The sequence below is a fragment of the Gadus chalcogrammus genome, chromosome 20 (assembly GCF_026213295.1).
Source record: "Gadus chalcogrammus isolate NIFS_2021 chromosome 20, NIFS_Gcha_1.0, whole genome shotgun sequence".
Taxonomy (NCBI): Eukaryota; Metazoa; Chordata; class Actinopteri; order Gadiformes; family Gadidae; genus Gadus; species Gadus chalcogrammus.
This window is the reverse complement of record NC_079431.1, coordinates 21,489,168-21,511,170: the sequence shown is the minus strand read 5'-3', so window position 1 is coordinate 21,511,170 and position 22,003 is coordinate 21,489,168. Positions and strand designations below refer to the sequence as shown.

Genomic DNA, 22,003 nt, shown 5'->3' with positions numbered 1-22,003 from the left:
AGCATCACGACAGGTGAGGCTTTAAACCAGACACACACAATACTCTCAGGTTTGGGATCCCTTAGATGGACTAACAGGGGGGGTGGGGGGGATTCATAATGCTGTCAACGTATTAACCTCAGAGTGTCGGGGGGGGGGGGGGGGGGGGGGGGGGGGGTCATCACACAACACAGGGGTCTCGGCATGCGCACACTAACTCACACAAAGATATGAATGTCTCTATAGAATATGTAGATCTGTGGTGACAGATTGGCAAAGTTTACACATTTACACACAACAACAAATGCACAATAACACGTTGAGATGGAGACCGGCCTTTGGACCGGGACCAGACCCTGAACCGGGACCAGACCAAGTCCAGGACCCAGGCCCTGGGTCTTCAGAGTCTCCTGGGACATGGACCAGCCCCATCAGGGTCCGCATTAACATCGCCAAATAGATAAATAATGTATTTCCTCTTCAACACAACGTACCTGCTCATCACTCAAAGAACAAACACACACACACCTGAGCACGCGGCCCGCAGAGTGAGCACATAACCACACATCGTCCTTCAGCTCAAACGACATCTGAGTAAGACTCACGCTCCCGCAGAGTACGCACATAACCACACATCGTCCTTCAGCTCAAACGACATCTGAGTAAGACTCATGCTCCCGCAGAGTAAGCACATAACCACACATCGTCCTTCAGCTCAAACGACATCTGAGTAAGACTCACGCTCCCGCATGATTGGATGAAGGAGTTAGAAGTATGAGACTACTGTAGTTTTAACTACCTAGGTGGCTTGTTAGCAACAAGCCACACAGGGGGTACAAAACACTCCAGTACACGTCTGGTTGGCAATTCCATTGACATTGTTAGACTCTATAGTATATATCATTATAGTTTGGCAGCATACAAAAATAAAAAGAGTTGCTCTGATGCATATTCAATATCACCTGGATTACATAGTTATGTGGACGCTATGCATACAAAGATCCCCCCCCAAAAAATGGTCTCATTTTTCGGCACATTTCATTAAAATAATAAGGACTGGCTCAGTTTTTGTTGCAAGGTATAACTGTTGGAGCTACAAACTATATTAGTTATATACAACTATATAACTAATAATACGCTGCAATTAGCCAATTCCCATAAGGATGTTAGCTTGGCTAGGTTTCTAGTTCTCTGCTCTTCTCCCTAGGATTGATGGAATATAATCAAATCAAATGTCATAGAAATCTGTGCAATGTAACTCTTTTCTAAATGATAATGTTTATTTTGAATCAGAACATTTTAAAATATTAGGTTAGATTTCCTCATGTCAATCTCTGACTGTTGGTCTGAATGATATTTATAGTGGTTGGATCGTGGTGCTTCTTTGGAATCTAATTTGAAACTCTGAACTGTTGATTGACAGAAACAGGTTTGAGGTTCTTGTTCTGTTATTCAAGATAATCTAATAAAGATAATAAAGGGCTGTTCATGTAACGTGACAGAATATCGGCCCAGAGATCAATAAAGTATTTCTGATTCTCAGATCAAAGTAACATCTGAAATGGTTGAAAGTTAACAGCAACGCAACAGTGATAAGAATCCAAACAGGTTATGGGTAATAATCACCTCTTAACAGATGTGCACAAATACGAGGTCATGAGGGAGGAACGACCTTGAATGTCCTTCCTCTTAAGAAGCACATGGGTAAGCGCTTCGGGAGAGGGTGGACCACCACACTTCACGTCAATGTTAGAGTTCTCGTAGGTTGGGCCTTTACGCAGACTAAAGGACCCCCCCTTGAGTGTTAGCAGTGGAAGGGGTCAATGAGCAGTGGCTTCCTATACTGCTCTGCTTGAGGACCACACTGGAACAGCACTAAGAGCTGTGGTGCGCTATCGCAGAAACAGGAAGAAACGGTGTAGCTGAGATCCACAGCCAATCTGATTCGATCTGATTGGACACAGTGTGTGTGTTCGTGTGTGTGTGTGTGTGTGTGTGTGCGCGCGCGCGTGGTTGTGTTGGTGTGTGTGTGCATGTGTCTGCGTGCATGTTTGTGTGTGTGTGTGTGTGTGTGTGTGTCAGGTTAATCGCAGACTTTGATACCCATCGTCAAGGCTACAGTAACATGTTGTTTTCTAACTATCCGCATGTTAGTAATGCTGGTTGGTGATTGGTTAACCAGAGGAAATACATCGCGATGACTTGGTACAGCTGGTGGCTTTAACTTCACTTACTCCATTTCTATTGACTTGTATTGATGACGCATTCAAAAGATATCTTCGTCCATTGGAAACATATGTATATAGATATTGTATATTGCAGAGACCAATTTTGCCAGACCGTCAAGAAAGTATTCAGGCTTCAACATTGCCGGGAAGCTATTGGTTAATATTTGGTAATATTGTACAAATTAATCAGACTTATCTGAGATGGATCTTAATTCAAATTGTATGTAACCAGTCAACTGGAATGTGTTCTCCAGGACAGGCCGGAGCCCCAGTCAGGGGCAGCGGTCTGTGAAGTCATTAGTTCTGTATCTGTCCAAAACATAAAACATCATTGTACACCTTGTGTTGGAGAACAGCACACGATAAAGACTTTCCTTCCTCAGCAGACAAGTAACGTATTTTTTTAAATGAAAAGAAGTACCAACTCAAACCAAGGGAAGGTCTAGGTTTGTCAAGCACCAGAGCTGGTGAAATACAAGGATCTCACCCAAGGCTGACTGACACAAACCGCTTGTATGGCCTATGAAGTCCTAACAGATAAACATCAGGGAAGTGGACAGGAAGGACGAGAGGGAGGAAGGATGGAGGAACCAAAGGAGGACGGTGGTGGAGGAGCTTGTGTCGTTCTTCACAGCCTCTGAGTGAAGTTCTCCGGGAATACCTGAGGAACGACACTCACTTTAGTGTGCACTGAATGGGAACCTTGCAGCATGAGTGTGTTTAGAACCACCACCCACCCCTTTTGCGGCGTTGTCTCTGCTCTGACGCCAATCGCCCTCCTTCATGCCCATCAACCAGCCATCGTCCTGAAACACACACACATACACACACATGGATCACATATAGGGGCAAGGCTGTTGTTGTTGTTCCGGTTGTTATGCTGTGTGTTTGTGTGTGTGTGTGTGTGTGTGTGTGTGTGTGTGTGTGCGTGCGTGCGTGCGTGCGTGCGTGCGTGCGTGCGTGCGTGCGTGCGTGCGTGCGTGCGTGCGTAAGTGCGTGCGCGTGCGTGCGTGTGCGTGCGTGTGCGTGCGTGTGTGTGTGTGCGTGGGTGTTGGTTTGTTTACCTGTTCATCTGGGGTGGTGAAGGTGATCACTAGCACAACATCTCCAGCCTTCATCTCCAGCTCATCAGAGTCGTTAGCAGCGTAGTCATGCATCACCTGGACCTGGGAGGTCACATCAAAATTTGTTACGTTATACAGTACAGCAAACATCACAATACATTACATTATACAGTACAGCAAACATCACAATACGTTACATTATACAGTACAGCATCCATAACTAACAATATGTTACATTATACAGCACAGCAAACGTCACAATACATTATATAGTACAGCACACATAACACATAATACAGCGCGGTGCACATGACTGTCACGCCGTCCACCTCTGCCTAGTGGTGGTCAGTGTCTCTCACCCTACATCATCCATTCATCTCCCTCACACTACACACCTGCCAGCAATCCTCATCTGACACAGTATTTCAACCCCGGATCTCCAGACAGTCATTGATGGATGGTTGTTTCACACGTTACAGTCAGTACTTTGTCCCTGGCCCCTCCTCGTGTCTAGATTGTTTGGTCATAATGTGTTGTCACTCTCGCTAATTGTCTTCTCCCTGTGTATAGTCTGGCGACGCCTTGTCGCCGAACCCTCACCTCTCCGACTACCTGCCTGTGGCCGCACCCTCGCCACACGCCTGTCTGACTACCCTCCTGTAGCCGAACCCTCGCCTGTCTGACAACCCGCATGCCATCAAGCCCCTCGCCCCGTTCCCGCCTTTACATATTTTTTGCCCTAAGTAAAATCCTTATAATTTCCTCCCTGTGTCAGTGTGTCTGTGTGTTGAGCATTTGGGTCCAATCACTCTACTTCCCCGTAACAATAACATCATATTATACAGTACATTACCAATTACAATATGTTACTTTAAACAGTGCATTGCACAATACTTTATGTTAAATTAAAGTACACATTACTAAAGAATACGTACAATACAAAACATTACATACACAATCGACACATTGAATGTTTCTTTCATTTACATTACATGGTCAAATTAAATAATACCGAAATCAAACTTTTGATTGTAACAAAATTGAATTGCAAATTCACAAAATGCACACACTACAACACATGAGAGTATGTGTGAGTTACTGGTTATCGGCACTGGGGTATCATTAACACTGTATCAGTAAACCCAGTATCACTAAACCAGTTGGGAGGTTACCTTGAACAGGAAGCCCGGGGGCAGGTCCTGGGACTCTGAAAGCACCTCGGCAGGTTCTAGGGCCGCCACCGGGGTCTGAGGAGCCTACAAGACCAGGGTGATAGAGGGTCATATTATCACTGTATGAAGACCAGGCTGATAGAGGTTCATATTATCACTGGTTGAGGATCAGGGTTATAGAGGACTTATTATCACACTCTATACGGTATGAGAAGAGGGGCTTCTAATGAAGGACTAGAAGGACTATTATCTCTATTATCTATATTGGAATTAGTTTATAAAAGACAGATCGAGGCATACATTTACATTTAAGCCAAATGCATGGCGGGAAAGTCTCAAAGTAATCCAGTTTATAACACTAGGGTAACACTCCATAATACTGCTAATGTAAGGGCTTTCCTCAGCGGGCCACAGACTCAAACACTGTTGTGTTCTTCATTAGGCGATAGACAACCAATTAACTGACATTTATATGAACGACTATATTTTGAGATCTTAGAGATAGCTATAATTATGAACACCTACACATCTTTTCATTTTCAACATTCATTGTTCAATTGTTGGTCTATAAAAGGTAAAAAACAAATAATAAATTAACCCAACATTTATAATTTAATCAAACAGAAATACAGAATTGTATTACTATTTCCAATTATGTTCTAGTTGTTTGGAAATAAGATCAACTGAAACGTTGTGGGTGGATATCAGTGTCTCTCCAGCACCCTGAAGGTGTAACTTAATAACGAGTAATGAATTCCGTGTTAATTATTAAAGGGTCACCTCTTCAGCGGCCGGCTCCTCCACTGCTACAGCTGCTGGCTCCTGGGCTGCAGAGGAGTCACTCTGAGACAACACAAGGAGCAGAGTCAGGGAGAGGGACACCCGCACAGAGAGAGAGGGTCAGGGAGAGAGACACCGGGAGACAGAGAGAGGGAGTCAGGGAGAGGGACACCAGACACAGAGAGAGAGAGAGAGAGAGAGAGAGAGAGAGAGAGAGAGAGAGAGAGAGAGAGAGAGAGAGAGAGAGAGAGAGAGAGAGAGAGAGAGAGAGAGAGAGAGAGAGAGAGAGAGAGGAGAGAGAGAGAGGAGAGAGAGAGAGAGAGAGAGATAGAGAGAGAGAGAGAGAGAGAGAGAGAGAGACATAAGGGGAGCCAGGGAGAGAGTTCCCCGGACACAGAGAGAGAGAAGGCAAGAGAGACAGAGAAAGAGAGGGAGTGAGCAAGAGGCATAGTAAGAGAGACAGAGCGTTAAAGACAGCAAGGGAGTACAAGGGAGCCAATGATGTAAGAGGCAATGATGTAGGCAAAAACGCCAACAACGCCAATAGAGACACACTGACCAAAGGAAAAGCTTCCGACAAATGCAAAGAAGCTGTGGTGAAATCAGGGACAGTTAGGCTCCAACAGAAGCTTTGGTTCAAACCACAGTTGCTGTGCAGCACACACTACAGCAGAGACACACATGAGCTACCTGCCTGTGTTTCAGTAGCACTCGCTGTATAACCACTGCTAAGTCAAAAGGATGCAAAGGTACAATTCTCTTCTCGGTGCATAGCACCCAACCAATGCCATACAACCACTAAGTTCTCTGGTCTGGAGAGGATGAATCCTTATCCCCAGCAACAGATCCCAAACCGGCTCCAACCTCCCCACTGGAGGACCTCCACCAGGGTCCACGCTTTTGCTTTTTGCATCTTCCAGATGCAAAGCACCGGGTTGTGCGTTACCTGGCCTTCCTCACTGCCACAGGGGGCTTCGGCCGTCGGCTCTTCATGCTCTGGGCTCAGATCCTGGGCAGCTTCAGGAGAAGAGGCCAGGGCTTCGTCCTCCTCTCCAGGGGGGGAGACCGCCACGTCGCCCTTGTGGTAACTCCCCTCGTCGCCCCAGCCCTCCTGGGCAGCGGCCACTGGGTCGACGCGGACGGGCCTGGTGCCGTCGTCGCCCCAACCCTCGGAGGCAGCGGCCACTGGGTCGATGCGGACAGGCTTGGAGCCGTCGTCGCCCCAGCCCTCGGAGGCAGCGGCCACTGGGTCGATGCGGACGGGCTTGGAGCCGTCGTCGCCCCAGCCCTCGGAGGCAGCGGCCACTGGGTCGATGCGGACGGGCTTGGAGCCGTCGTCGCCCCAGCCCTCGGAGGCAGCGGCCACTGGGTCGATGCGGACGGGCCTGGTGCCATCGTCGCCCCAGCCCTCGGAGGCAGCGGCCACCGGGTCATAGTGGACGGGCTCCTCTTTCTCCTGGGAGCCACTGTCCTCCTCACGCTGGGGTGGTCAAAAGGGGGTTTGGATTCAAAAAGGGGTGGTGGGTGTTCAGAGGTTAGGCATATACAGTGGGGTTCAGAGGGAGTGGAGAGAGGGGGCAGAGAGGGGGAAGGGGTGTGTTTAGCGTCAGAAGATGATTGATTGTGAGGTGAGGTTTGAGGATTCGATGGAAGATTTGATCGGTGGAGGAGGGGGGGTGTTGGGCTGTGGCTGGAAGGGGTATCCGGAGGGTTGGGTGGTGGGTCAGTATTCAGACAGGGGGGGGGAGGGTATCAAGAGGGTTGGGTGGTGGGTCAGTATTCAGACAGGGGGTGGAGGGTATCAGGAGGGTTGGGTGGTGGGTCAGTTATCAGAGAGGGGGTGGAGGGTATCAGGAGGGTTGGGTCAGTATTCAGACAGGGGGTGGAGGGTATCAGGAGGGTTGGGTGGTGGGTCAGTATTCAGAGAGGGGGTGGAGGGTATCAGGAGGGTTGGGTGGTGGGTCAGTATTCAGAGAGGGGGTGGAGGGTATCAGGAGGGTTGGGTGGTGGGTCAGTATTCAGAGAGGGGTGGAGGGTATCAGGAGGTTTGGGAGGTGGCGGGTCATAATTCAGAGAGGTGGATGTTTAGGGTTTATGTTGAAAGATTTAAATAAATTGTCAACACTGTTTGACACCCGTTTTGACACACCTTTCAATAAGACTATTGAAAGGTTGAATATCAAGGGGGGGGGGTTGAATTGGAGAGAGAAGGTTCAAATGAAAGTAAAACCAGGAAATTCAGGTAAGAAAAGGAAAAAGGCATAAGCTGGAAGACTTTTCCATCAGAAGAAAGATGCTGGTTCCTCTGTTTGCTTGGCAGGCATGGAGCGTATCCCAGTTATGTTAATTCAGATGGAGAAGAAGGAGGGTTCCTTGTAAGAAGTAGAGGTGCCTATTGGTGTTCTCTAGCTTGCATATCATGGTTATAGACACATCAATCTTACATGGGAAAGGACGGGTTAGTTGATGGCTTGATGGACTACCTCAACAAAACCTCACAGGTGAAGTTGCTGATAAGCTATTGGGGTGAGTTTGTTCAGTGAGTTCAGTTTAGGACGTTTCTGAGCTGTCTCTGTATGGACGACATAGCAGCCTATTACATCCATTTCAGGCCATTTTGGCTTTATCAGAGAACCTAATTTAATGCTCACTAGCGCCGAAAAACCCAACCTACACAGCTGTCAAGAGCAACTTCAGAACAGTCTTGTTGAGAACAGTTTCCTTTGTGTCACATGGAACATGTTGCGGCCATGAGAAAGAATTTAGGCTCTTTGTGGAACATGTTCACGTACAGGGACTTGAGGAAAACCCAAAGGTTCACCCGTTTGAGTTCAAGTCACTTCCATATTTGTCAGCGATGACATGATTTTAATAGAATTAGAAATATAATTAAAATAATAAAAACACAGGTACTTTTTTTGGTAATATGTATGTATAGTATATGTCTGCAAACATTTGTTTGTAGACATGGAATCCATATAGACATGTGAAGTCTACATATACAGTACATATACAGAGGAGGAATATAACAAAATAAATTGTTTGAATGACATCATTCATGGTCATATTTTGAAAAGAAAACAATGTCAATAAAAATATAATACTATAATTCAATGTGTTTTCCGAAGTTGAATTTTCGGACTACGCAAGGAATGCAACTAACTCCCAACTTAAATTTGTGCGTCAAAACAAGACCTGCCTCACGCACAACATTTGCTATTGTCACCAGCAAATGACACATTTGCTGCCACAAAGACATTGCTTCACGCACAAACAGAGTTGGGACCAACAGGCAACTATGGCAATGCACAAACAAACACACCTGTCGGCATTTTAGAACTCGCTGTCCTGCTGTATTGATGATTGCTGCATTGCATTATGGGACTTGAAGTCAATGTGACGTGTGGGGTTTATATTTGCAGTGTTTTCATATGGCAGCAGGACAGATTCTTTAATGGCTACAGAGACAGCATGGGATAGTTAGAGCATGAGCATCAAAACGATGATGACTATGAAGATGGAGGAAGGGGGGACAACAACAAAGAAGCTTACCCATGAATCCCAGTTTGCATCCTGTGTAAAACAGAGGAAGGGACATTGAATTCATTAGTTTCATTTGCAATTTAAACAGTATTGGACTCGATAATCCATGACCGAATTCTATAAGGGCCATGCTATCACCAAACAAACATCACCCAATCATTTGTAGGAGCAAGCCACAGCTGTGTAGACATTAAGATGAATTGTACGAAATGCATATTAAAATCATAAAGAGTGCAAGGTTGCCTAATGATAAAACACCTCAAAGCAGAATACACTTTCAAATTGTGTATGTATGTATGTATTCAGTGTATCTATGTATTCAGTTCTTCTTAAATTCAATTCCAAAGCTTAAAGTGAGAAGGTAAATCACGCAAAGCATTCTCAATACTTAGATGATGAGTATTTAATGTATCTCATATTTGTATGTATCTGTCCCTTCAGCACTCACATTCGTGTTTATGGATATGTTATGCAGTACAGCCTGGATAGCCAGAATGATTGCTCGGACGCTTCAAATGTATGCTTAAAATTTCCTATGGATGAACCACACGGCACCCTGAACTGTTTCCACCCAAACTGAAAGGCACTGGACGTCCCAGCCAGACCCCACAGGCAGAGCCCAGAGCAGCGAGGGGGTGAGGTCCACTAGTCTAGTATGTAGATCATGCCTTATCCATCCACCTGCGCATTGCGCTCGAGCACCACAGTGGGTCAGTCCAAGCGCTAGCCTAGCATCATAGTATCCTTGGTCATGCCACGGTTCACCTGCTGTTGGCTGACAGTCTGGTCTGCAGAAAAGCAGGGGGGGAGCACTGCAAACCATTACACGCTAGTCACTGAATTCACCCTGTATCCAGATTGACTCCAGTCCATGAGGAACGACTGATCTGGTCTCCTCTGGTATCGTCTACTCGGTCAGTTGAACGTTAAACAGTGAAACAAGTTGTATTTCCTGAATAACAGAAACATTAACTATGCTATTGCTTTAAATTGCTTTAGATAAAAAGTGTCTCTAATAATTAAGTTATAAAAAAAGATTGTGGGGTACGCTAAGGTGTTGATAATCAACCTATGGGTTTTAACAAACAAGCTAGCAGCCAGTGAATGGCTTCCTCAATACTGAATGAATAAGAAGGAGTATCCTGAATACAAAAGGACATTCTGTGGCAAACGAGCAATTCTTCCAAGCGTCGGGTCTCGAAAATTTGCGTTCATGCCAAACACCCTCCACCTTTGTGGCCGTAGTAGAGACTTGGGTGGGGGCCGCATTTAGAGAGTCCAGGTCCATGTCCAACAGGTCGTTCAATGCTGCGGGACTGTCAAACTGACAACAACAGGGGACACATCAACGGATTGGCTCACAGGTAAACATAGGGGCTGGACAAATCTAATTGATGGAACTATTTGAGTCAAAGAGAGCGGAAGTTTGTTCAGGAGAGGAGAGGAGAGGAGAAAAGAGAAGAGAAAAGAGGAGAGAAAAGGGGAAGAAAGGAGCAGAGAGGATAGGAGCATAGAGGAGAGGAGTTGAGGAGAGGAGGAAGATCAGACACAAACAAAGAAGAGAGATAAGAAGAGAAGAGAGGAAAAGAGAAGGGAAGGGAAGCCAGGAGGAAAGAAAGGTTTTGGATGAAAATGCCATACAAAAAAACAGAACAGAGTACAAGAAGACAATCACAAAAAAGGAATTGCATAGATGTAGGTAGACAAAACACCGAACACAGAACAGAACGAAGGTGAGTGTAAAACGCGGGGATGAAGAGGAACACAATAGCGATAGGATCTGACCTAAAGAGAAAAATGGGGACAGAATTAAGGAAACAAGTGGCCAGCCGACCTGGGTGGGGGAGGTGATGCTGATGTCAGGCGCGGCGGCTGAGGCGAAAAGGTTGATGATGTTGTCCGTCTTCATGTCCTTGCAGGGGGTCACCTTCGGGGGGGGAGGAACTGTCGGTCTCAGCTGTAGGGAGGAGACAAGTACATCCAGAGCTCAGGACTGGAACCAGCATGTTGGCATTGGCAACCATTTGTTGGGTGGATGCGAGGACATTTTGGGGCCAGTAGTATCGTTTCTCTCTCACAGAATGTAATAGTGGCGCTGCATTATTTTTATAGTAGGGCTGTTGTCACGGAGATATTAGTAGATTTAATTTCTGAAACAGAACACTAAAACAATAAGACATGTGTAATTGGAAAGTGCCTCAAACTAAATAGCAAGTTGCAATCACAAGTAAGAACGTTTGGAGGAAGTAAGTGGGTTGGAATCCACTCTTGGAATGAGTCGACTGGGTTACTGCAGAGCTTCAAAGTAAAGCGTGTGAGTTCTTCGCCTGTCAGCGAGGCGCATCAGGGAGGACCACTCCTGTAGGTCGCTTCCCTTTAGCCCTGGTTCTGTGTTTAACACATAGGGTGCTATGGAGGCCGCTGCAATGGTGCCAAGGTTTTCATCAGCTGGAGGTTATACCGTGGCTGTATGGCGGCGCCGCTGTGAGTGGTCTTGTTGGAAACACAACCCACTCAAGTTCCAATAAAGACACATGGCTTTGCCTCGATTGGGGGGCTTCAACCGATCATATAACCCAGAAGGTGGTATGAAGATTGTGCAAAGGGTTTTTCTAAATGTAATTTCACCACAGCATGAGAACTGCATTCAGAGAAAGAAACACAGGATTATATTGCCTGGATAGCAGCCTGCTACTATAAGTAGGTCAAGCTTTTTGATCCAGGGGGAGGAGGAGAGGGGAAAGAGGCAGCTGATGTCTTGGTTAAGAATTGGTTACAGCAGAGCTTCATGCAGCCTAAAGGTTTCAGGACACGGTTCCCAAATTATGAGAGAAGGCCCACTTCAAATAATCGCAAGCAAATATCTGGTTTGAACATTGTGCAAAGTTTTGAATAAATGTAACAGCCGGACTGGTGCTGTTTATCGGTAATAAATCACTGAAGCGCTACTGTGGGGGGCTAATCGCCATGAAGGAGAAAAATCACTACCTGTCCTGTTCATGATTACTAAATAAACCTCATGCTAGTACTAGTAGGTAGAGCTCTGTGGACTTTTGGACTTGTTTGAACATTGAAATAACTTTATCAAAACCCTTCTCATACGATCTCGCAGAGGGGGTTAAAGTCTTGCGTTTCCTCACACTAGAGGGCAGCTCTCAAAATGCTATTGGAATATTAGAGTAATGTTTGAATATCCAAAACTAACCAATGGTAATTGGCTCCTCCCGTATTTGGCCATTCTGAAGATGGCTGCCATTAACCGTGTGTTGAAGTGAAGCTTTCTCTTACTTCTATCGCCCTTACATCTATATTTTATCACTGGGATATTCTACAGATATCCACCAGTACCTAATGTTATTCTTGAGCCCTGATATTGCAAGTGAATTACAGACACACAATCACAACAAAGAGTTGCTATGGGAGACCATAGCAACCCTTAGCAAGAAGTCTGGAAGACAACTTCTGACAACTTATTGGATCCTAATTATATGTTCTTCCTTCGTAAACAGTTCCTCTGATTTTTGATATCCAGAAATATATACATTAACAAAAACAAACAAAAGTGTGTGTGTGTGTGTGTGTGTGTGTGTGTGTGTGTGTGTGTGTGTGTGTGTGTGTGTGTGTGTGTGTGTGTGTGTGTGTGTGTGTGTGTGTGTGTGTGTGTGTGTGTGTGTGTGTGTGTGTGTGTGTGGTGTGTGTGTTTGTTGGTGTGTGTGTGTGTGTGTGTGTGTGAGAGAGTGTGTGTGTGTTGTGTGTGAGGTGTGTGTGTGTGTGTGTGTGTGGCTACCTTGGATGGAGACTTTGGTATGGGGGGTGGGCCTGCTGGCCTCAGAGTGTGATTAGATGGTTCTGGGGCACTGATAGAAGGAGAGAAAGAGAGGAAAGAGAGACAGAGGGAGAACAGATACACAATACAAACCATTAAGTGAGATGGACAGAGATGTGGATGCGTCTATTGTCTCCAGGCTCTTCCCAGACAGGAAGGGGCAGAACGTTAGAGCACAACTCAATAGGAAAAAGGTTTAAATGAAGTGTCTAGGTTATTGGGCATGCTCTACCAGGGGCCAAGCAAGCTCTGTCATGCAGGTCACCCCCGACCCTGTCCACCACCCTTAACCTCTGTATAATCCCAGCGCTCCGTCTCATGCAAGCAGAGGCCTCAATGTGTGCAATCTGGGGGATGTTTCCAATACTAGTCCTGAAGCCAGGTCTCTGAGCTGGGAGCTGTCAGCAGACACTGGGGATCAACCCCACAGTTGTAATCATATATTTTTACGACAGCAGTAAACAAGTGACCCAGTTCACCGTTTACACTGACTCCAGCTTAATATTTTAACAGCAAACAGGATGGCTGCTTTTATGATATAAGGCATTATTTATTTATGGCCATGGACTTTTTGGTGGGTCTGAAATAGCTCCAGTGGATCCTCCGTCTCTAGATTCAATCCATTCAAGACTTTATTGCAACTTCAAATTGTTGACTGACATTTGGTAATTCCTCCAGAATCACAATTCCCCCTATCTCACATCGATGATTTCTGATATACTCTTATCTTATCTTATCTCAGAAAGAACATGTCTCTGAGGTGCAATAGTCAGCGGACTTCGCTAACTGTCTTTGGGTCAGGACAAAATAAACGCTAGATCTTGGCCAGGCCCTCTGAGGGGTCGAGTGACTGACATACGGACGGCCAGACAGACAGGTCAGTTGGACAGACAGACGTTTGGACAGTATCGCCACGGTGACGTAGCAGGCGTGGCTGTTTACCTCCGGGACGGTCCGCTGGTGGAGGGCGCGCTGCGTTTACCTGTCTTTCTGTAAGGTTGTGTGAGGAGCTCAGGTTAATTCACCACCTTGTGATCTCCCACCAACATTCAGGTGGTTGATATGCCAACACAAACATATAGATCTTATAATATACTAGTACATAAAGGGGAACATCCTGGTTACATCCACATGATTTCATATCTAGGTCTTCAGATGTTTGACTCATTATTGATCTTCAGTAAACCGTACTGAAGGCCCACTGTAATAGAGATACAGCAATGCAAACATTATTGACTTCAATTTCAATATTGTCAAAGGAGGCTTCTCTGGGGTTTAGAAAGAGTTAACTAACCTTGTGGTGTCTGATCCCTCCAGAGCAACCAACGTGTCGTTCAGGTCCTGATCCAGCTGGGGAGGCGGAGGGGAGAGGTCAGGATGGGGAGGAGGGACATGAATGGGTCTTTGATCCATGACACTGTAAGATTAGACTCACTTTCATCTTGCTTTAAGTCTTTTGATGATGTTATATGTTATGCAATGTCATCATGACAAATGAATAAGATTAAGTACTATCTTATCTTATCTTAACATATTCTGACATCCATTAATCGATGATGATGTCTTACTGTAAAGTCAAAAATTCATACCTCGAACTATATAACCATCCACATGTCTGTTGACCTGTCTTCACTATTTGGTCTACTCCCCATGTCCTGTTCCATAAACGTAGCAGACCCAGAATGGACGTGAAGAGGGAAACCTGCATAGCCCTGGGACCCCCCTCTGTGAGAGGGGTCTTTAAACATTGTGTATGGACCCTCATACCATGGACCACCCCTCTGTGATGGGGCTCTGTAGACGTGGTGTACGTACCCTCATATCATGGGAAACTGTGGTGATGAGCAGAACAGTACTTGTGTGTTTGGGACTCACCCGGCCTATTTCCTTGTGGAACTTCTCCTCGAAGCCAGCCAGACTCTGGAAGGTGCTGACGTAAAAGCCCACGCGACTAGAGCGCGAGAGACGGAAGGTGACATAGAGAGAGTGCGAGAGAGAGAGAGAGAGAGAGAGGGGGGGGGGGATGGGAGATAGAGATGGATCAGAGATTTGAGAGAAAATGTTAAATACTGTCTATTTTAGGTCAGTTTTACCTCTTATATATTGTCTATGTTAAGTAAATTTAACCTGTATTACATACAGTCGATGTCAGTTGAACCTGTATTATATACAGTAAGTCAGTTTGACCTATATTATATACAGTCTGTGTTAAGTCAGTTTAACCTGTATTATATACAGTCTATGTTAAGTCAGTTTCACCTGTTACATATACAATAAGTCAATTTAACCTGTATTATCTATAGTCTATGTTAAGTCAGTTGAACCTGTAATACATACAGTAAGGCAGTTTAACCTGTATTTCACACAGTCTATGCGCATTAAACCAACACTTGAGCTTTACTGCCCAAGCAGTTTGAACCTGCTTTTAACGGATGTAAAGCTAGAGGGAAACAATAAAGAAAACATTTGAAATGTGAGGTTTATCCGGTTTAATTGCATTCTAGTAAGGCTATTGTTACGGGTATGGGATTTTGTATTTGGCCTGTGTGTACTGTATATAAATTGAATCACCTATTCCAGAGAGATGGCAGTTCCTCCTGCAGGTCTATATTAATCTCTTCAAACACTTTCTGCGCCCTCTCCAGCTCCTCCTCTGCCTGGAACACAAACCATGTTGAGGTTAGGACTGTGTGTGTGCATATGTGCTATGTGCTATGTGCTATGTGTGTGTGTGTGTGTGTGTGTGTGTGTGTGTGTGTGTGTGTGTGTGTGTGTGTGTGTGTGTGTGTGTGTGTGTGTGTGTGTGTGTGTGTGTGTGTGTGTGTGTGTGTGTGTGTGTGTGTGTGTGTTTGTGTGTGTTACTGTATGTGTGTGTGTGTGTGTGTTTGTGTGCGTGCGTATACATCTTCTATTTGTTCACTTTGATTTATCTATACAGGTAGAGTCTGAATGAGGCAAAGATCCTCTTCTGGGTCAGTGGTCTCTCAACCACAGCCAATATAGTGAAGTGTTATTAACAGGAAAGACGTGATTGTTGTTGCTAATCACAACCACTGCAACACCAAGAGGAGAGTCAGGAGTACCTGGCTTCTGGAAAGACTGCTCTGGGCCACGTTGTGAGCAGACAGGATACCCTGGGCCCACCCTGGGGTGGCTCTCTCCAACAGGGTGGAGGGCTGAGTGAGAGAGAGATAGAGAGAAAGGGGGGGGGGACATAGAGAGAGAGAGGGGGGGAAAAGATGGAGAGAGAGAGTGGGGGAGAGAGAGAGAGTAGAGGGGGGGAAAGAGAGATAGAGAGAGAGAGGGGGGGAAGAGATGGGAGAGAGAGGGGGGGAGAGAGAGAGAGAGGAGATGAGGGAGACAGAGAGACAGAGGGGGTGAGAGACGGAGAGAGAGAGAGACAGAGAGAGAGACAGAGACACATACAGAGAGAGAGAGACAGGGAGAGAGACAGGGAAAGAGACAGGGAGAGGGTGAAGAGAAACAGAGACAGAGAGAGGGGGGAAGAGATTAAGAGAGAGAGGAAATGGGGGAGAGACAGAGAGAGGAAATGGGGGAGAGACAGAGAGAGAGGGGGGGTGAGAGACGGAGAGAGAGAGAGAGAGAGAGAGAGAGAGAGAGAGAGAGAGAGAGAGAGAGAGAGAGAGAGAGAGACAGAGAGACAGAGAGACAGAGAGAGAGAGAGGAAAACAAACAGATTTATAGAGGCAGATGTTTATGCTGCATCAAAACCCATGATGACTGCGATGAATAATAAAATTGAAGGGGGGGATTGATTTTTGGGAATTGGCAGAATGGCAGCGCCCTAATGATGAACAGCGAGCAGGGCACTGAGCTCTGAGCACACGCGTTACCTTGGTGATTTTGATGCCGCCATCCTTTTTCTTGTTCTTGTGTGTGGCTGAGTAGTTGTGTCTGGCGCTGTCGAAATCCACCAGTTTCCTGTCCCTCTTAGCAATACGCGCCTGGTTTCAGGAACACAGAGAGGTTTATTTATATCTGAGTGTTTAATGGCTTATCATATCCTATTACGAGTCATTCATTGATCAGTCCAACCACAAGAAGTGGTTTCTAATTATCAACATGTTATAATCTGCTTCCAGTCCTGTGCAAAGTGAGCGCAGAAATACAGCACTTCTCCGTCAAGACAATATCTGTTCCTGTTTGGGGACAGGCCACGAGTATGAAGAGAAATCCCGCTCTGTGGGCTTTGGGTGTCGCTCCACGCTACGTCCACACCGCCTGCAACAATGCATTATTCTGCATAAACATGTAACGCAACAAATGTCCTGACTTGAACAATGCCTACATCACGACTTGAACGCAGCGAGCGGGACAAGAAGTGCTCTCCAAACAGCCCGAGCTCTGAGGCGGCAGAAAGGTCGGACCCAGCCGGACCCACACAGACCTGCGCTCTGGTGGCGGCCGCTCTACGCCCAGCAGCTTGCTCTCATGTTCAAAGAAGTGATACCAAGTTCCATCTTGTCTACTCATTTTAGTATTATTCCCTCCAAAATTCAAACACAGGCATGAGACAACAGAATAGGCTGTCACTAGGTTTTACCGGATATAAAACCGTACCGTATGATTGGACATAAAATTGTAGCTAATATATAATACGCAACGGTGTGGGAAATTTTCTTAAAGGGGTGATATTATGCTTTTTCGACTTTTCTCTTCTCTGTAGACTGTTATATGATGTATGTATATATATTTTACGTCTACTAAGCTAGAAAAAACTAAGTCCGAGCCAGAGGGAGTATTCAAGCACACCGAGAACGCCCCTCAATAAGTGCGTGAAACAGCTCGTTCGTCGCACCTCCGGAATACCCGCAATGTTCACAACTTCAAGGGGGGTGAATTTGCCGAGGCACGCACAAAGCGTTCAATCAATCATAGCAGACTGGGCAACTCGGGAGGGGGGCCTTAAAGCGACATGATAAAAAAAATGACTATTTTGAAAGATACCAAATTTTCTGCTTTTGCAGAAATTAACAGTGTGAGAATAATAAGAGGTATTTTTTAACATACAGGCATGTAACCCTATTCTATTACCCCGAAATTCAATTATTTACCCTAAAACTGTGGGAAACTTATTACAAATAAAAATTGCCGAAATTCTGCATTCACAATCTCATATTATTAATTAATGAAAAATTACTAGCTAGCTAGCACAACCTTAGATATTTTGATGCTTCCGGCCAGGTCTATGCAATTGCGAAATGTAATGCAACAGCTTCGGTCCGCAGCATTGCCGGGCAGACCAGCACTATGTTGGAAACGTAAATCCTCTGACGCAACACGGCCGATGACACAGGCGGTGTGCGCGAGGTGTCAGAAATCCTATAGCTCCAGCTCTCTGGTTTCTCTTGTCTGCTGAGCATTGAGAAAAGAGTACGTTTTTAAGACGATCGCTTTGGCCTCTGGTAAGCGATGGAAGACGTTATTCTTTTATTATTTATAACAATCCATAAACTGAATGAGGAGATCAGCGCTGCCCTACATCCTCCTAAGCTGCCAAGCAAACCAGCAGCAGGTGAAGCCGACCCTGAGCTGGTTGTGGTGTGACGGAGCAGACCCAGAGACTCTCTACTCCAACCCTGGCTGTAAGCAGACTGAGAGTGGAGGAGGTGTAGCTGACCTTCAATTCGGTCGATCCTGTGTGGTTTAAAAAATTTAAATATTTGTTACAAAGATGTGTGCATGTGGCATGTGTGTGCATATGTCTACAGTACATAGGTACTAGTTGTAGTCTGATCAACCAGTACTACCTCTATCTTCCATAAAACATATCCCCCCCTCATCAATGATATACACAGAGCGCACACAGAGCTTTGGTCTGGAGCGTGTCTTGTGTTCCAGTCCCCACCGGTGAGGTTCAATCACAACAAAGAGCAGAAGCCAGGGAACAAGTTTGAACGGTGAATACATTGGTGTGTGTTGGACCTTAATATCAGGAAACTGGCCCAGGTAGGTGTCCATGGAGATCAGAGCATGGTCAACCAGCTTCTGGTGATAGTCAGTCCACAGCACATCACAGTCCTACAGCATGAAAACACGCAAACACAGACACACACACACACACACACACACACACACACACACACACACACACACACACACACACACACACACACACACACACACACACACACACACACAGACGTGCACGCACGCACACACACACACACACACAAACATGCACTCACACAAACACACACACACACACACACACACACGCACACACACACACACACACAGGCGTACGCACACACACACACAGACGCAGAAAACCACACAGAGAAGTTTGTGCACACAGACACAGAGGCAGAAACAGACAAACACAAACCCACCTCTCAAATATCATATATTAGAAGCTCATAGTAGGGTTAGGTCAGTTGCTGTAGTTTCGTGATTCAAATGCTTGGTGTTTTACTACAAGGAAAATTAGAGAGGTATCTCTAAGAAATGTAAATGGGATCTGACCTCCACCACGGAGTCCACGTCATTCTTGCCCTCCCACTCTGGCTCGTACATGTCCGCCAGACAGGACTGGAGATTCCTGGAGGACTCATGCATGGCTGAAATAAAACACAAACACAATACGCACATTTACGATGATGACGAAAATCCACAAAGAGGCATTTGGACCCAAAAAAGTTTTAAAAGTACTTAATCAATTAAAATGTACATTCCGAGACATTTGTGTGTGTGTATATATATATATATGTGCACCAGTATATATGAAATGTGATGTAAAGGAAATGGTGTCAGGATTTGTGTTACCTTTTACTGCTTCCAGATAAGCCCTCAGGTCTCTCTGCAGCTTGCTGCCTTCGGTCTAGAATCACAACACACATTACACCGTGTCAGAACCAGGGGAGGCTAGGGAGCAGAGCTGGGGTCACATGGGGTCTTAGCAGCGGTCAATGCAAGTAGTTAAGAGGGCGTGTAAACCAGGAGGAAAGAGGACGCACACCAATTAACTCATGAGATTTATTTTAGTGGCTTTAGTCTTACATATTGTTTGTTGAAATTGATAACCCCCTCCTCGAACGCCACATCTTTGGTCTCATCTGCTTTTCCCAGTTTCTGAAGAACCTAAATCCAACAACAAATTAACACACGTTAAGACACAGAGTATTGAACTACGTAGAACAAGACCAGGGTAAACATATGGGTTTCAAAACAGGTGGAAAGGGGTTCACAACAGTTCAATCGGTGTGTAGAAAAAGTTTGATCTGCAAAGGTAATCATGTGTATTCCTTATTCCATATCTTACCCCTGCATTATCTCACATCCTTTATGAGCAGTGAATCATTATGAAGGCTATTATATCGAGGAGAATGGATGTCCATTCCACAAGAACCAACAGCACCCCCTGTCATCAAGCGTGCACCATGACATCTCTAATAATAAGGCATCAAACAGGCCCTGTATTTACCATCAACCTGGCGACACAGGAATATTATATTTGTTTAATTGTATATTTGATCTGATTGGCTTTAATAACTACACTGCGTCTGACGCAGTCTTGGTTCCATTATTCCGTTTCCCCTTTGCGGTAAATGACAACGGGACCGTGTAGGCTACATCCCCAAACGATGAGTCCATCAACGCGGTGTTTTCGCTGCATAATGTCCTTAAGATGACATTGACGTGTATGCAGTTCTTATTCAATGCACTTCTGTTATAACAACTATTTTTAGGGGTGGAAGCCAGTCTATCGCGGACTAACGACTGGCTTAACGGACGAGTGTCGTGATGCGACACTCGCCCAGGGATGCGACATTGGCGCAATGGGATTAAGACACAGCCGTGATGGGATGATCTGCAGGATCACATCTCCTGCATGGATAAAAATGGACTAAAACGCGATCTTACCTTTTCCTGGGCCCTGGTCAGTTTTTTTTGCACATTGCTGGCCACCTTCCCCGCAGTCAGCCCCTTCCCCAAATTCAGCTCAGCCATCTTGGAGCGCGGAAGAGCCTTTAGGATCAGATTTAGAGATATGTGAATAACAATTATGTTGCGCCCACTGCCTCGACCGGGGATGGCTCCACGCTCAAACAGGCGATAGCGGCGATTGCGGTTGACTTGTGATTGTATGATGTGTGGCCCTGTACGGACAGGCCTTCTGAGAGGAGAATGCTGTGTGATGGAGTCAGCAGGGGGGAGGAAGCGCTCTTAGGGGTTCTTAAAGGGACAGGCACCCTGCGCTCCTGTCACTAATGAGCTGCACAACCAAGAGCTACGTAGTGTACTCCTTTATATAGGATATGCACATGGCGCCATGGATTATATACGCAATGTTACATTTCTAAATATTAGGAGTAAAGGGAACATGTATCCGGCAGTATATTTTATGTCCAGCAGATGGCGGAATGGGCCCTCCTAACAACAGATGTGTTGTTGCGTTCCTGCGGTGGTTTAAGGGCTCTTTATGGTTCCACGTTCACGCAACGCAAGGGGGTTACGGACCCCTTACGTCCTTGCGGACCCTCCTTGCGTCCACCGCAAGGGCCGGACTACCAAAAATCGTAACCTTCCGTCGAGGCGACGCAGCAGCATCATGGGCTGTGATTGGTCCGCTTATTAAAACCCGACGCAGAACCATAAACGTTCACGACTGCGTCGAAGCGTCTGCGTGGTCATTGCGTTGCGGGAACGTGGGACCATAAAAAGGCTTTCAGGGTGGCAGGAGTCAAGGTAGAGCTCCTTGTTATTCTAATGGATATAATGTTCACACAACCGAATACAATGCTTTGGTTCTTTTGTTTCTAATACATTACTTGATTTTGCACCTGACTCTAGATGTTCCCAGGTAGGGCCATATGGTATCTTTTTTTATTATGGGGGATTTTTAACAATGATGAAAATAAGTGCGAGCGAGAGATTGATGAGGTCGTTTTGACTAGGCCCTGAAGCGGTCTGGACAGGTAGGACCACGCGGGTCAGGAGGGTGGAGGCGGGGTGCTCTCCATGGTGCTGACTCGGGACTTAGATAAGGCCGTTCGGAAGGGACTTAAACAGAACAATAGATAACTAACATGTCTTTGAAACGAATAAAGGCCTGGACGATATGGTGGCGTATGTTGGCGACATCTTTATGTCATATGTATCCCTATCGTCGCCCGGGACATAATCCAAATATATAGCCCGCCTTTTGTATTCGACTCCTCTCTTCACCCCTGCCCCTCTCTCCATCCCCCTCCTCCTCTCTCCATCTCCCCCTCTCTCCCCCTCCATCCCCCTCCTCCGCAGACAATAACAACATTTGGCCACGAGTCACCGAGCCCATTCTTCGTGGGTATCACGTGCAACCCCCCCTCTTGCTGTGCAGGAATGGTTTAGCCCGTTACCGAGCAGGCAGCGAGGGAGCAGAGGAGTGGAGAGGGGGGGAGAGAACCA

General features: G+C 45.9%; 1 protein-coding gene across 1 annotated transcript; it reads right to left on the bottom strand.

Annotated features, from left to right (window-relative positions):
- Positions 1-183: 183 nt before the first annotated feature.
- Positions 184-20,740, bottom strand: LOC130372952 (myc box-dependent-interacting protein 1). Its single transcript, XM_056579115.1, has 21 exons — positions 20,477-20,740; positions 19,613-19,693; positions 19,379-19,433; positions 19,079-19,173; positions 18,539-18,634; positions 16,447-16,557; positions 15,676-15,768; positions 15,164-15,249; positions 14,468-14,543; positions 13,887-13,942; positions 13,535-13,582; positions 12,554-12,623; positions 10,601-10,723; positions 9,998-10,090; positions 8,776-8,796; positions 6,170-6,703; positions 5,224-5,286; positions 4,444-4,527; positions 3,272-3,373; positions 2,945-3,013; positions 184-2,868 (listed from the first exon to the last, which is right to left on the bottom strand). The coding sequence occupies exons 1-21, from the start codon at positions 20,561-20,563 to the stop codon at positions 2,836-2,838; spliced, it is 2,076 nt and encodes a 691-aa protein (XP_056435090.1). The 5' UTR covers positions 20,564-20,740; the 3' UTR covers positions 184-2,835.
- Between the last annotated feature and the right edge of the window lie 1,263 nt (positions 20,741-22,003).